This window comes from Ursus maritimus, unplaced genomic scaffold (assembly GCF_017311325.1).
Source record: "Ursus maritimus isolate PB19 unplaced genomic scaffold, ASM1731132v1 scaffold_20, whole genome shotgun sequence".
NCBI classification, from domain to species: domain Eukaryota; kingdom Metazoa; phylum Chordata; class Mammalia; order Carnivora; family Ursidae; genus Ursus; species Ursus maritimus.
The window spans coordinates 42,279,513-42,295,588 of record NW_024424453.1 but is presented as its reverse complement, the minus strand read 5'-3'; the positions used below and the strand labels follow the sequence as shown (position 1 = coordinate 42,295,588).

Genomic DNA, 16,076 nt, shown 5'->3' with positions numbered 1-16,076 from the left:
TGAGTGTTCCTGTTACCCTTCACACAGCTTTTAAAAATTTTAACATTTGACATAACCATCCTAAGTTAATGAAAATGAAGAAATTAACATTGATACAGTTGTATTAACTAGACTAAATTTTTTCAGATTTCACCAGTTTTATACTGATGTCCGTGTTCTGTTCCAGGATCCAGCTGAACAGTTCAGGATCTGATAGTACATTTAGTTGTCTCATCTTCTTAGTCTCCTCTATGACAGTTTCTTAGTGTTTCCTTGTTTTTCAAGACCTTGACATGTCTGAAGGGTAGTGGTTAGATACTTTGTAGAATGTCTGTAAGTTTGGGTTTTTTATGTTATCATATGAACAGACTGAGATTATGGATATTTGGGAAGCATACCACAGAAGTGATGTGCTCTTTTCAGTGTATCATATTTGAGGACATGTGATACCAGTGTGACTTATTATTAGTGATGTTAACCTTGAACACTTGGTTAAGGTGGTGTTCATGGCAAATGTTTTGATAGACTTTTGAGGTCTTTTTGGGAACTACATTTTTAAGTTAAAGCCTTCTGTGAAAGCTGGTACCATACAGGGGCATTAATCTGTTGCTTTTAAAAAGGAGATGGAAAGAGGCAAATAAGTATTCTCCATATTTACTTTGTGAGATGGAAGAAAGCCCTGTGTTTTAAAATTGTCCTTAAAAATCTAGGCTTCCTAGGGCTTCTGAAAGGAACCTCAGTTATCTGGAAGCCTATGGTTAGATTCTGTGAATTCCAGGGGCTAGGGAAGTTAAAATGTTTAGGAACGATTTTATCAATTCAAATGTATAGTGAATCCATCACTCAGCATTTAATGTTACTTCTCAAATATGTGCAACCTAGAATGTGAAGAGCAGTATTTGTATATCTTTTTTTGCTTCCCTTTGTTACCCCAGAGCCTTTAGCTTTGCGTACTTGGTATATATCTAAATTTCAGGATCAGGTTTCAGGGAGAGATTACGTTTATCTCAGAGTTCGACTGAATAGGCCTTTGACAGAATAAAGGTTAAAAAAAAAAAAGGAAAGAAAAAATCGTAACAGAGAACACTAAGGTTGATAATAAAAGCTAAATAATAAGGGTTGGATTTTCATATTCCTGTTTATCTATTCTTTCTAAATTGGAAACTGCTATAATTTATTTTTATTTTGGTGCATTGGGGCTATGTGCCAGAACCCATTAGTACTAATTGGAGTACAACTTTGTAATTCCCAGTGCACAGTGATGAGAATTTGACTCTTTAATTTCCACTTTTTTATAGTATTCAGAAGAAAATAGTTTCACTAAAATTAAGTAGCAATATCAACTGAGTTTTGTTATAATTTTTTTTACTTTTCTTATTGAGATATAATTAACATAAATTTCACCATTTTAAAGTGTGTAGTTAATTTTTTTAATGTATATTCACTATGTTGAGCAACCATCACCACTCTAATTCTAGAACATTTCCATCACCCCCCCACCCCCAATGCTATATAATTGATTTTCAATTTTGGGATTTTCTGGTAAAATTAAAAAAATAATTGGTATTAAATTTCTATAATTTTTTTTAACCTAGTGCCTACTGTATACTAGGCAGAGTGCTAGGTATTTGAAGATGTTTCAGCAAATAATTTTAGTTCATTGTATATCTATAGGTCTAGTTTTCTTTTTAGGTTAAATGTAATTATTAAGTTTATTGATATTAATATGTTGGCAACTGAAGCAAGAAATCGAGAATGTCACCTTTTTCAAACTCAGCTGGATATGTGTGTTTTGGGCAATTCAAATTTTTTTGCTGCTCTGGATATTTGTAAATGACTGCAGAATTGCCATGAGTATTGATTTTGGGGTTACAAATAAATTTTAACAGGTTGGCAAATTTGAAAATAAAGAATTCACAAATAGTGTGGATTGACTGTACTTTCAGATCTCATCTAAAGATGAAGATCTTGAGTTTCTTGAGGTATTTATTTTCTGACCATCTTATGGAATTTGTTAGGAAAAGAATGCCATTAACTATTCATATTTTAGCATGTTATTTTTTAAATGTACATAAGGGCAAAAAGCAGCTCCATGCCAGAAGTCTTTTGCATAATTGCAAATTAGTTAAACTTGTAGCCCCCTACCCCTTTCACTCCACATAGCTTAGATAGGAGCTTTAAACTGTTTAAGAAATCAAGTTCATGCCTCAGTATTTGACATAGTGCTGCTAGCTTTCTAGTTCCTTGATTAAGTTTTATCTAGTGGAAAGAAGCAGAGACTGCCTTTCATAACCATTTGATTGGTCAAAATACAAATTGAGAATCATGCAACATCAGCAGTAGCTTTTTATATTCCAGAAGCATGTGATAACCTTACTGTATTGCTTTCTCTCACCAGTCTGACAATTTATGCCCTTTAATTGGAATATTTGGATCATTTACATTTAATGTAGCTTTCAGTAATTTGGACCTTGCTGATTGGGATTTTTCAAAACCATGATTAATAAATAGTTACAAATATCTGCTTATGAATATTGATTATAAGGTATTTAATTATCATTAAAACATATCTCTTAGGGATCTCTGTTAACTAGGGTTGACATCAAAATGTAGATGGAATAAATTTATGTCTACATAGTAGGATTTCAGATAGGCCAAACTCTTCTTTCCCAAAATGCCTATTTAGCCTTGCAAACTAATGCTTACACAAGTAACCTGTTTTTTTAAATTAAAAAAATTTTTTTTAAAGATTTTATTTATTTGACACAGAGAGATCACAAGTAGACAAGTGGCAGGCAGAGGGAGAGGGAGAAGCAGGCTCCGTGCTGAGCAGAGAGCCTGATGTGGGGCTCGATCCCAGGACCCTGGGATCATGACCAGAACCGAAGGCAGACACTTAACGGACTGAGCCACCCAGGCGCCCCACAAGTAACCTTTTTTATCAGTCAGTGGTATTAACCCATGACATAGCATTCTATTTAGTGTTCTATAAAAGAATAGAACAGGGAATAGCATTGTTAGTTACATGAGCTTATATATAATTCTTCATCAAAGTAAAATTTGGTATACTTTTGTGTGTATTTTTTCCTTTTTGGAAAATCAGTAATGTTTCTGAACCTTTGGCTAGGTCATCGAGCTGTCTATATTGGTGTTCACGTCCCATTTAGTAAAGAGAGTCGTCGGCGTCATAGGCATCGTGGACACAAACATCACCACCGAAGAAGAAAAGATAAAGAATCAGATAAAGAAGATGGACGGGAGTCTCCTTCTTATGGTAAGAGAAAACAGTAGTTCTTTGTTAACACTTTAAAGTTCGTTCCTGAAAAGCTTTGTTAAAAAAGTAGAATATTTTCTTTCTTAAATTTTATGTCTGCTGTAATTTAGATACATTATAAACCTTGAAGAATATACTAATTGAAGTAATAATATTTTTTCTCCAAGGAAAGTATTTAGTTTATAGGTTAAGATCTATTCTGGATAAGTAAAAAAAAAAGTAAGGGGTTTTGTTTTCTTCATTATATTCCAAGCACTGGAATTGTAAAAGTTGAGTCTTGACATTTGAGCTTCAGTTTGGTGGGATTTTATTTCCTTTTCTCTATTTCATTATTATTTATATTTCATTATTTATATATGCAATGAACAAATATCTGGAATCTTCAGGCTCCTGGATGAGATTAAATTTTTTTTTTCATTTGTGAACACATTTTTTGGCTAGAAATTTTTATCCACTGCGTTGAACTACTTGGTTATCTGTGCAAAAAAGAGTGCTCTGATTTGATAGTATTGTCTGTGAAAGGACGGATTTTTGTTTGAAAGCAGGGAAATACAGAAGTGCCAATAGACAGAGGAAATCAGAAAGAAAAAAGGCATATTGTAGAGGAAAGAGAATGTTACCTGATAATAAATATTGGTAGTACTGATTAAAGTGGCCCTGAGACGTGTGAATGGTGAGAGCCAAAATAAAAGTACAGCCTGAGGAGGACTCTTGGGACATTGCTGTTAGTGGACATACAAGGCATCGTTATTTTTTTTTAGGACATTATGAACCTACCTGGCCATCTCTACACCATGGGTCCTAGTGTGTGCATTCTAGCAAGTACATGAACTGTACTTGTAGACACTTGTGTGCTATGCTAAAGGAATGTTTGTGTGAAGAAGAGGGAAAGAATCCTATGGGTCATATAGCTACAGCATGAACATAAGAGAATAGTAATATATTAAATGCCAGTTCTGTGCTAAGCATTCCACCAAGCCCTTGACATATGCTCTTTGATTTAATTCTCTCTGCACTTTTTATTTTATTTATTTTTAGTTTTAATTTCAATGCCAGTTACTTAACAGACAGTGTTAGTTTCAGGTGATTCATTGATTTGGCAATTCCATACAACACCTGGTGCCCATCATACCAAATGCACTCCTTAATCCCCATCACCTATTTCACCCATCCCCTATACACCTCCCTTTGGGAAACCATCAGTTTGTTCTCTGTAGTTAAGAGTCAGTTTCTTGGTTTGTCTTTCTCTCTTTTTTTCCTCTTTCCTCTTTTGTTTTGTTTCTTAAATTCCACATATGAATGAAATCATATGGTATTTATTTTTGTCTGACTTATTTTGCTTAGCATTATACTCTAGCTCCATCCATGTCATTGCCAATGGCAAGATTTCATTCTTTTTTATGGCTGATCAATATTCCATTGCATATATACCACATTTATCCTACTCTGCATTATTTAAAAGATGGGTATTTTTTCATTTTTGTAGATGGAGACACTTCAGCTTAGAGAGACTAAATGTGATGGGAATCTCTTAAAAACCTGTGCTGAGCGATAGTACATGGCCTAGTACATGATGGCCTAGTACAATATTAAGTGGTCACATAGTAAACAAAAGTCCTGGGGGTAGCAAGGAAAAAACCAGTACTATTTTCGGAAAGGATCACTGGTGGACTTTGATGATATTAAGTAAATTTAGAACTATTTTGCTGTTCTGTATGATGCATCTGTCCAGTTTAGGATATCTTCTGCTAATCTGAGTAGATCATTATGCTTCTCTAATTGGTGTGAATAAAAGGGTACATAATGTGTTTACAGAATGCTATCTACTAAACTGTAAGTATGGTTACTAGGATAGGTGGTTTGATGTTTCAAGCTAAGGTATGACTTGTGAAGTCTAAATATAGTGGTTTGAAGAATTTAGTGGAGGAAAAGTTTGTGACTTTTTAATGGAATAACTATCCTTAGAAAAGTTTAATGCCACTGAAGTAGGTTTATTTTGGTTTTAACTGCCAATATGTATCCAAGAAATTGCTAGAATGATGTCTCTTTTTTCTGGTCACCACTCTCTAAATGTATATTACAAAGGACTTTTGCTTCTGGATGTGATGGAATAACATGAATTTTCCCTCTTATTTTAAACAATTAGGAAAATTGACAAAATATATAAAACAGTAATTTTCAGACATTGGGCAACACACTGTAGCACTCTGACCTCTGAGAGAGGGGAGGCAAGTGAGATGAGCCTTATACTTGCCTGAGCATATTACCTAGAGACAGTTTCCAGGGCACAGCACAGGGAGGGGAATCTGGAACAGAACCTTTCAAGCTGTCAGAGTTGAGATAGAGATTGGAATTTGGGAAAGCCAAAGAGGCTAAGTAAGGTATGGAGTGCCAGAGAGTAGAGAGCTACACACAGAGAGGTCTGAAGAAGGATCCTTTTGAATCTTTGGTTGAGTGCTGGTCTGGGCCAAAGGAAACTATTTGACACCTGGGAAATGATCATGAGAAAACAGTAGGCTAAATAGTTCTTGGATATCATATAAGACTGGGAATAGGGTGTGTTCCCATCAGGCATAGAGGAAGGACCTTGACATACAGGGCATTGTGTAGAGTTCTCAGAAGGGTATTGCCTTAATAGTGGGCCTTAATTTTTACACTAAAAGCTGCAGTGGATCTGCTCTAAAAAATTTTAAAGCAGGTCTTAAAGGAATTGATTTAAATTAAAGGTCTTTGCCAGGGCAAAGTATAATACTACTACTAAAAGAAATACAGTAAAATCCAGCACCTAAGCATATAAAATTCACAGCATCTGATATATCCAAATTACTTGAAATATGAAAAGTAGGAGGATATGAGCCATAACTAGGAGAAAAGTAAATCAGTAGAAACAGATCCAGAAATGGCAGAATTGATGGAATTCGAAAGCAGGCATGTTAAGCCGGTTATAACATATCTGCTTTGTATGTTCAAGAAGATAGAAGAGAATGTGACTGATGAGCAGAGAAATTGAAAATGTAAGAAAACCCAAATGGAACATCCACAGATGAAAAATACAGTCTCTGAAATGAAAAATATACTAGGTAAGATTAACGGAGGATTTGACTCTAAAGAAAAAAAATCAGTAATTTTGAAGACATAGTGATAGAAACTACCCAAAGTGAAATAGAAAAGACTGAAATGAATAAATAGAGCATCAGTAATTTGTAGAACAATATCAGTTAGCCTAAGATATGTATAATTGTAGTGCCAGAAAGGAGGGTGGCAGAAAAAAATATTTGAAGAAATAATAGTTAAAAAATTTCTAAATTTAATGAAAACTCTGAGCAAACAGGTTCAAGGAGCTCAGCAAAACCTGAAAAGAAACATGAAGATAATCACACAAAGGTACGTAAAAATTAAATTGCTAAAACCAGGATGTAACAATCCTAAATGAATATGCATGAATAACAGCTTCAAAATACATGAAGCAGAACTAATAAAATTTAAAAGAAAGAAAAATTTACAGTTGTTGGGTAAATTTATAAAAGTTATAGATTTCAACTTTCTTTTCTCTGTAATGGATAAAACATTATCTGTTAGATTGATACATGCTTTCAGCCCTCCACCCAACAATAGCAGAATACACATTTTTTTTCAACAAGGGTAAATAGAATGTTTCCCAAGGTAGATTATATTCTAGCCAATAAACAAGTCTTAATACATTTAAAAGATTGAAAGTGTATTCTATGACCACAATGGAATTAAACTATAAAGATATGAAGAAAAATCCCTAGATAGTTGGAAATTAAACAAAATGCTTCTCAATAACCTCTGGGCTGAAGAAGCAGTCATGACAGAAATTAGGAAATATTTTGAACTCCTAAAAAGAAAAGCACAGTACTCTCAACGATTGAGATAAAATCTTGCAAAATTAGGACTTGCTTCTGATGTGCAGGTTCCTTTAGCATGGTACTGTGCAAAGTTAGGACTGCCTATAAATTCAGATTTGTTAGATGCAGCCAAAGCAGTGCATAGAGGAATATTTGTAGCATTTAATCCTTAGAAAAGAAGGAAGATCTGAAATCAATGACTTAAATTTCTAACTTAAACTAAGAGAAAACATAGAACAAATTAAACCAAAGTAAGGAAAAGAAAGGAAAAAATAAAAACCAAAGCAGAAATGAATAAAATAAAAACCAGAGAAACAATAGCAAAAATCAGTTAGACTGAAATCTGATTTTTTTTAAAAGATAAGTAAAATTGATAAACTTATATAGCCAGAGTGGTTAGGGAGAAAGAAAAGATATAAATTACCAGCATCAGAGAATTTCAGTACAGATTCTACGGGTATTAAAAGACTGATGAGAGAATATTATGAATGATTTTATGCCAACAAAATTGGTAATTTAGATGAAATGGGGAAATTCCTTAAGAATACAAGCTACCAAAAAAATTGATAACCTGAATTTTACCATATATGGATAAAGAAATTAAATTTGTAATGTAAAACATTCCCCTAATGAAAATACTTCCAAATGGCATCATGGATGAATTCAATTAAACATGTAAGGAAGAAATTATACAGACTGCCAGAAAATTGAAGATGAAGGAACACTTCCCATTTCATTGTTCTGAGTCCAACATTACCTTGATACCAAAACTAAATACAGTTGTTACAAGAAAATAAAAATACAGACTAAATATTTCTCATGAATGTAGATTCAGAAATTCTTAACAAACTAAAAACATATTTTATCCAGCAGTATCTAAAAAGGATACTATACCATTACTGTGGTAGGCAGAATAATGGTTCCCAAGATGTCTGTCTTCCCAATGCCCAGAACCTGTTAATGTTAACCTTATAGCAAACTTGAATTTATAGCTGTGATGAAGTTAAGGATTTTGAGATGGGGAAGTTATAGTGGATTATGCAAGTTGGCCAGTTGTAATCACAGGGATCCTTAGTAAGAGGGAGTAAGAAGATCAGAGAGGAAGTAGTTGTGACAACAGAAGCAAATAGTTGTAGTAAGTGGGAGGGGTTCAGATGCAAACAAAGTAGGCAGCTTCCAGAAGCTAGAAAAAATAAGGAAATGGATTTTCCCCTAGAGCCTGCAGAAGGAACCAGCCAATGATTTTAGCACTATAAGACTCATCTTGGACTTTGGTCTCCAGAACTACAGAAGAGAATAAATTTGTGTTTAGGCCACCACGTTTGTGATAATTTGTTACAGCAGTAATAGGAAACTAACTAATACAATAACCATGTGGAAAATCAGGGTTGGTGTAAAATCTAACAATATAAATAACAACATTAACACTATAAAGGAGAAAACCCATATAATTATCTCAGTAAGTGTAGAAAAAGCTTTTGACAAAATTCCATCAGCATTCATAATAAAATTCCTAGCAAACAAGGAATAAAAGAAAACTTCCTCTACCCGATATACAGCATCTACAAAAACACTTTGTCAACATCTCACTGCTGAAAGATGGAATGCTTTCTCCTTATGATTTGGAGAAAGGCAAGGTTGTCCTCTGCCACTTCTATAGAACATGGTACTGGAGCACCTAGCTTGTGTAATAAGGCAAGGAAAATTAAAGGCATACGAATTGCAAAGGAAGAAGCAAAACTGTATTTACGGGTAAAAGATCATGTATCTAGTAAATGCTAGGCAGTCTATGAAATTACAGAACTAAGTGAGTTTAGAAAGGTTGCAGGATACGTAATTAATTATATTCCAATTTATTTCTGTAGTAGCAATGAACAATCAAATTGAGATGATAAAATACCACTTACAGGAGCACCAAAAATATTGCTTGGAGATAAATATGACAAAAGAATTGCAAGACCCAAATTTTGAAAGGTTTAAAACATCAGGAAGTTCAGTCACAGTATGTTTTAGTTTGTCCTGCGTGGGTCTCAGGGTAGTCCTTTAATATGAAGACCTATGTTATATACATACTGGAAAATTTTCAAATTCGCTTTTTATTGCTTCTGCCCCTAGTCCGTATTTTCTTCTTTGTGAAGTTTTTCCTATTTGATTTTCTTAGTTTGTTCTTTATGTCTCTGAACCTTTAGTTTTCCATCTTCTTATTTGTCATTGATGCAGTCCGATTTCTTCAGATGTCTTTTCCTTTATTTTATTATTATTATTTTTTAAAATTCTTTTTAATTTATTTGCCAGAGAGAGAGAAAGAGAGGGCGAGCACAAGCAGGGGTGAGGGGCGGAGGCAGAGGGAGAAGCAGGCTCCCCTCTGAGCAAGGACCCTGATGTGGGACTCCATCCCAGGATCCTGGGATCACGACCTGAGTTGTAGGCAGTTGCTTAACCGACTGAGCCACCCAGGCATCCTTGTCTTTTCCTTTATTAATTATTCTAATCCACTCCTTAACCTGTTTGTTGCATCTGCAAGTGCCTGTAGGTCTGTTTACTTTGGTGTAGATTTTGAGTTTGACTTCGCGTCATGGGATTTGATTTTGCTTTCAGTTGATGCTTGTTGTTTGCTTATCCTAGGACTTTCAACTGTCTTGGACTAGAGTTTATACTAATTTTTCTAGGGACCCTGTACTGGGTAGGTAGTTTAAATTCAAAAGCCATGTGTGGGGTATCTGTTTCATAACAGTGACTTGTCCTGACTCCCTAACCTTAGCTGATAGAGTTTTGCTTCTCTGTGATAGTATAAAAAGCCAGTTTCTGTATACCCCTCACTTTGCTTTTTCTCATCATTTTTTGGAACTTGGGAGATTTTCCTTTTTCATTTTTGAACTTAGCTACATATTAATTAAATATGTTTAAAATTTCTGTTTTGTCCAACATTTTCTTACATTTTTAGTGAGAAAAAAGTCCTATCTTTGAGTATACTGTTCCATGTTTTCGGATGTTGCATAGATTTATTTGTTTTTACAGGTTAGTTTCATTTATTTTTATTTTTTTTAAAGATTTTATTTTTAAGTAATCTCTGCACTCAGTATGGGGAGCTCAAATTTATAACCCCGAGATCAAGAGTCACATACTCTATTGACTGAGCTAGCCAGGCACCCTTCACTTGTTTATTTTTAACATATAATTTTTCTTTTTTGCCTGTGGAGGTGATCTCTTTGTGATACTCTTTATTTCTGGATTGTTGGTCCTTGTTTTCTTCCAGATTTACAGTATTTTAATAAAAGAATTTTGATGGACTATATTTATTTATAACAAAAGCATCTCACTTACAAACTAAGTTTATCTTTGAATGAATTGCATCAGTTTTTGAGTGTATTTAAATTCTTTTGTCAAGATACACCATCCCAAAGAGTTCAGTTCATTCTTGGTACTGAAGATGATGATGAAGAGCACATTCCGCATGATCTCTTTACGGAAATGGATGAACTGTGTTACAGAGATGGAGAAGAGTATGAATGGAAAGAAACTGCCAGGTAATAATACTGAGTCTCAGGATTAAGTTGGCTATTCTTGATTTTTTTCTTGTGTTGTAGATATAATGAATTATTTTCGGGTGCTTTAAAATAGTGAGGAGAGAATTTCCTCTAGTCTGGAAGCTACAGCTTTAGTTTATCTCTTTATTTTCAAGATCCATTTTCTTAAGTAATCCTTACCACTTTAACATAGCATAGAATGAATTATGTTAATTGTACATTTTAATTCTTTAATTACAGAAATAAATTTCAAAAATCAAGGTCCTGCTGCATATTTTCAGTTTAAAAGAGGATTAGCAGTGGAAACCATGAAGTTCCGTAGTGTGTCTTTGTAGACTTATTGTGATAGCTAGAACAGAATGAGGAACTGCAGAGGTTGTAACTTGTGAGTGTAGATACTGTGGACCATTAGCTTGATTTGTAAAAATGAATTTGTAGACAATTTTTGTTTTGGTCGTAGTGATCTTTGTTTTTCTTTAAAAGAACAAGTGTATGTTTACCATATTGAAATAAGCAAATGAAATCTTCATTATTTACAGAATATTTTTATGTGTTACACATTTCAGATGGCTGAAATTTGAAGAGGATGTTGAAGATGGTGGTGACCGATGGAGTAAACCTTACGTGGCAACTCTCTCTTTGCACAGTCTTTTTGAACTAAGAAGTTGTATCCTAAATGGAACAGTGATGCTGGACATGAGAGCAAGCACTCTAGATGAAATAGCAGGTTATAGCAATTAGGCTTTTTTAATATTTAATTTGTACTGAAATACAGATTTCCTGAATGGTATTAGCAGACATTTACTTTGGCTTTACAATTATTGCATAACACAATGTAATATTTTAATTATTTACAATGTGATGTCTTCTAATCCAATGTCCCTTTGTATGATAGTCTATAGTTGTGTTAATGTTACAGTTTACCTGTTAGGTTGATTTCAGTTTTCTCTCAGAGGAATCTCATTGGTTTGAAAGCTTGACTCTTCATCTCAAATTAGTGGCACTGTTTTAAAATATTTATATGTATTTTATAGGTTAAAAATAGTCCAATCACTACAATAATGTATCATATGGCATTACATCAATCTCTCCATTACCTGTACCTCCTTCACGCCTGATACATTCATCTTCCTAGAATTTATTACTTCATCATAGTTTATCCTTTCATTTGCTCATTGGTTTTTCTACCTCTGAAAGATTGAGGGCAGAAACTTGATCTGCTTAGTTAAATTCTATATTCCCTACATATAATAGGTTCTCAGTAAATAGTTAATTATTGAATGGAGTCCAATACTCATCTATAGCTTTGACAAAAAATATGAAGCGAGGCAAGAAAATACCTTCACTTCTTAGGAAGCCAATATTATTGAATATATCGAGTTTAATAGAATTTATTGTGTCCGTATCAGGAAAGCACTTTCAACTATAGGAAGGCTATTAGTGTAGAACAGTGGCCTCTATAAATAACAGTACTTATAAAAAATAAGGAGTCTCCATGTAACTTGTTTATTTTTCTTAGATAATGTTCATATTTATCTTTTTTCTTTTCTCTTTTTTTTCCCCCCACTTAAATTCAAGTTAGTTAACGTATAGTGTATTATTACTTTCAGGGGTAGAATGTAGTGATTTGTCAGTTGCATATAACACCCAGCGCTCGTTACATCAAGTGCCCTCCTTAATGCCATCACCCAGTTACTCCATCCTCACCCACCTCCCCTCAGTACATATTTATCTTTATGCATACATTATTCACTATCAGAAGAGAATAGTATGTTCTAGAGAACTATTTAAAGATCTTATTTTTCAGTAAGGTTTCATGTACAGTTATGGTTTATGTTCTAGTCATCCAAGTATTCTTTCATTTAATAAAAACGGCTGTTGTTTTCTTTCAATAGATATGGTATTGGACAACATGATAGCCTCTGGCCAGTTGGATGAGTCCATAAGAGAGAATGTCAGAGAAGCTCTTCTGAAGAGACATCATCATCAGAATGAGAAAAGATTCACTAGTCGGATTCCACTTGTTCGATCTTTTGCAGATATAGGCAAGAAACATTCTGACCCTCACTTGCTTGAAAGGAATGGTGAGATAAGTTGTGGCATCCAATTTTGCTAACACTTCTACTCTAACAGCATTCCAGTATATTACAATTAGCATTTGGGGGCAGAAAGATATTTTTTCCAGATAATTCTATAGGTCATTTTATTACCTCTTTTATTCTTTTTAAAAAAAATAATAATGTTATTTTTGTATTTAAAAATATCATTTCTAAAATATCATTCTTTATAACATGACAGTTTATCTGTAGAAATCATTCAGATGAAAAAATTAAGTATGCACTCTGTTGTAATGGCACATTTAAGTATGTTTAGTACCACTATAGCCAATCCTGAATTACTTCTTCTTGCTTTTTTGTTTTTGTCAAGAATATTTGAATAATTAAGGAGGCATAAATTATGATCTGTAAGTTTAATCTTTTTTAGAATTCTAAGTCTTGGATTTGACCCTTTATTATCTATATTAGATTTTTCATAGTGATTTTTTTGTTTCCCGAATATGCTTTATTTGCTAAGCTTAAATAAGTGTTCTTGAGTTGGTTTGATGATTTGATTGCCCTTTATTTATACATTTTATGTCAGGTTTTTATGGATGGTTTGTTCTTAAGCTGAGGATGACCTCCTTGATGTCTGTCAAACCATTGAGAATGGCACAGACCCACATTTTCCAGCTCTCCACTCTCACGGTCTAGCCTGGATTATATGGGACCTGGTGGCTTATGTGGGGATACCATGTTTTTGTAGCCATTTACCTCCATCACTGTTTTAAGGCAGGCACACTTGGAGGCTTTGCCTTTTCTCTTCTTAAAGAAGAAGAACACCTCACTGGAGTTCTGTTTTGGCTCTCAAAGAGAGCTCTGATGACAGTGACTCTGCAAAATCTAGGTACAAAGGGCTGGCGCGTTGCTTCTGAGGGTCCTTCTCGCCTCTAGCTGCTACTATTACTCAAGGATTAGATCATGGGCCATCATGTCTTTCTGTTCATCTTCTTTGTCCCTGCAATAATAGTATGGCTTTTAAGTATTCTACAAACAAACAGCCATTGGTGATGGGATGGGGTTTAATATATCTAAAGTGGACAGTAATCTTTTGCAGCTCAGTGTGACATATTTAAGTCCATTTTCTCCTGAGCATTTGACCATTAAAACTCTTTTTAATCTGTTTAAAATGATGCCTTTGTGTATTTAAGTAACCTTAAGAATAAAAGAAATCTCTTATGGACCTAAGTTCAATTTAAAATCAAGCCACTGGTGTCATGTTTTACATCTTTTTCATCTTTATGTATTTCATATTCTCAGCTTTCCTGAAATGAGGTCGTTTACTCAGAGAGACCCTTTACATCTTTATTCTTTATGTGGAGTGGTTCCTGATGATTCCCTGATTGTCACTTGCTTCCTTTTAATCATAAGACAATGGCTGTTTCCTTTTAAATGCCATGTTAGCATGGGCATGTTATTTTGTTGTATTATAGTTGTAATTAACAGTTTTTCTGCATATAGCTTTAGTTTTAACTAAATGGTGAATGAACTGAGGTTCATTTTTTAATATTTCTGGGATCTCTTGAGCATGTGGCTTTGATAACTTAGATCATATGGGATTGACTGTCATAGTTCTCCTATTTTTCTTAAAATCAATGTTATTCCATTAAGCTACACTTCTAAGAATACCAGGTGTTTGAAATATAAATATACACGACTTTTTGAAATATGCTAGACTTTTACTTCGTTATTGCCATTGTTGGTGAGAAATACTTTATCGAGCTAAAATTAGATTGTATATATTTAATTTTATCTGCTGTATTAGAAATGGGTGCATATTTTAGGATGTTTATTAATATCTGTAGAGAGCTGAAGAATATCCTTTCAAATTGACACTATGTTTTTCTTTTTAAAAGAAATTCCTATAACTTGCCTCATGTTTTAAAATTTTACTTGAAAACGCTACCAGTAAGTCATGCTCTATTGACTAATTGTAAAGATTTGATATCAATTTTAAGTTAGGAATTATTAGATGATGTAGACTTTTCTTGTAAGAGAGAATTATCTGTAGCAGTTTGGTATAGTGTAGGAAAAATACACTAAATATAAGCTATCTGTGCTTGTAAGTTTTGTTTAGGGTATTTTTTCTTAGATTATTTTTATATTACATTCTCATTTGCTGTTTATTGTTTATCAAATTTACAATATCAATGCATTGTTTTTTTAAAAAGCCACATTATTGGATATTTTAATTACTAACCGAAAATTGCCCCCCACCATCTATCATTTGCATTGTTTTTTTATTTTCTGTTTTGTTTTCTGGATACACCTTCAGGGAACTAAGTATAATTTAAGCAACTTTTCAGTGCCTTTCTAACATTTAAACATCTGATTGCCATGCTAACTCTGATAGCATGAATTTGAAATTTTGGGCTTTAAAGCTTGCAGTTTATATTGTAAATTGATTTTGTGTGTGTGTGTCTGTTTGCCTTCTGCAGTGAATTTCATCATTTTTCATTTATTTGTTTTATCTCAGGGGAAGGCCTTTCAGCCTCCCGCCACTCTTTGCGAACAGGTCTGTCTGCCTCAAACCTTTCATTGAGAGGAGAATCGCCTTTATCTCTTCTCAGTCATCTTCTTCCTTCTTCAAGAGCTGGAAGCCCTGCAGGCTCAAGGTGTACAACCCCAGTACCCACCCCTCAAAACAGCCCTCCTTCCAGCCCTAGCGTCAGTCGCCTGACTTCCAGAAGTTCCCACCAGAGTCAGCTTCAGGCCCCAGAACTACTGGTCTCACCTGCCAGGGACGATATTCCCACAGTAGTCATTCAGCCGCCCGAGGAAGACTTAGAAGCACTGAGAGGCCAGGAGCAGAAGAATGAGGAAAATGTTGACATGACTCCAGGCAACTATTCCAATCCTCCATGTGTGGTGCTTTCTGCCTCTGGATCACTTGCATTTGGAATGCCTTTCAGCACAGAGCTTTAGCAGCATATGTAGATAATGCTTATAATTTATTTTGACTTCTGCATGGTTTTTTTTTCCTTTATAGTATATTGTATAAAAGAACAGAAGTACTAAACATTTTTAAATTAGAGAAAGACTACAAAGAGGCCCACACATAATTTAAAGCCCTTTCAAAAATTTTCACTGAGATTTTACAGGTCAAGGCATTTGAATGGTTTGGAAAACCACAGAAATTTTTATAAGTAATCTTTTAATTTTCCATGATTTAAAAAAAATGCTGGCTTTTCTTCTTGTGCATTTCATTCATAGTATGAATGAACACGTATTGGACATAAATTACAATGAGGTGATGTGCCTTTCAGCTACTATTTGGTACTTTTGTCCAAAAAATGCAGTATATTTTAACTTTCCTAATACAAATAGGATC

At 34.0% G+C, this 16,076-nt stretch overlaps 1 protein-coding gene across 5 annotated transcripts in view; it reads left to right on the top strand.

Moving 5' to 3' along the window:
* Positions 1-16,076, top strand: part of SLC4A7 (solute carrier family 4 member 7) — a 110,903-nt gene that overhangs the window by 40,818 nt on the left and 54,009 nt on the right. For 3 of the 5 annotated variants that reach the window (XM_040636882.1, XM_040636883.1, XM_040636881.1), the window contains exons 3-6: positions 3,107-3,253; positions 10,511-10,649; positions 11,216-11,376; positions 12,545-12,733. In XM_040636882.1, coding sequence (XP_040492816.1) covers positions 3,107-3,253; positions 10,511-10,649; positions 11,216-11,376; positions 12,545-12,733 — 636 coding nt within the window. Of the gene's footprint in view, positions 1-3,106; positions 3,254-10,510; positions 10,650-11,215; positions 11,377-12,544; positions 12,734-15,221; positions 15,588-16,076 lie in introns of all 5 variants that reach the window. The other 2 variants (XM_040636885.1, XM_040636884.1) reach the window with 2 other exon arrangements.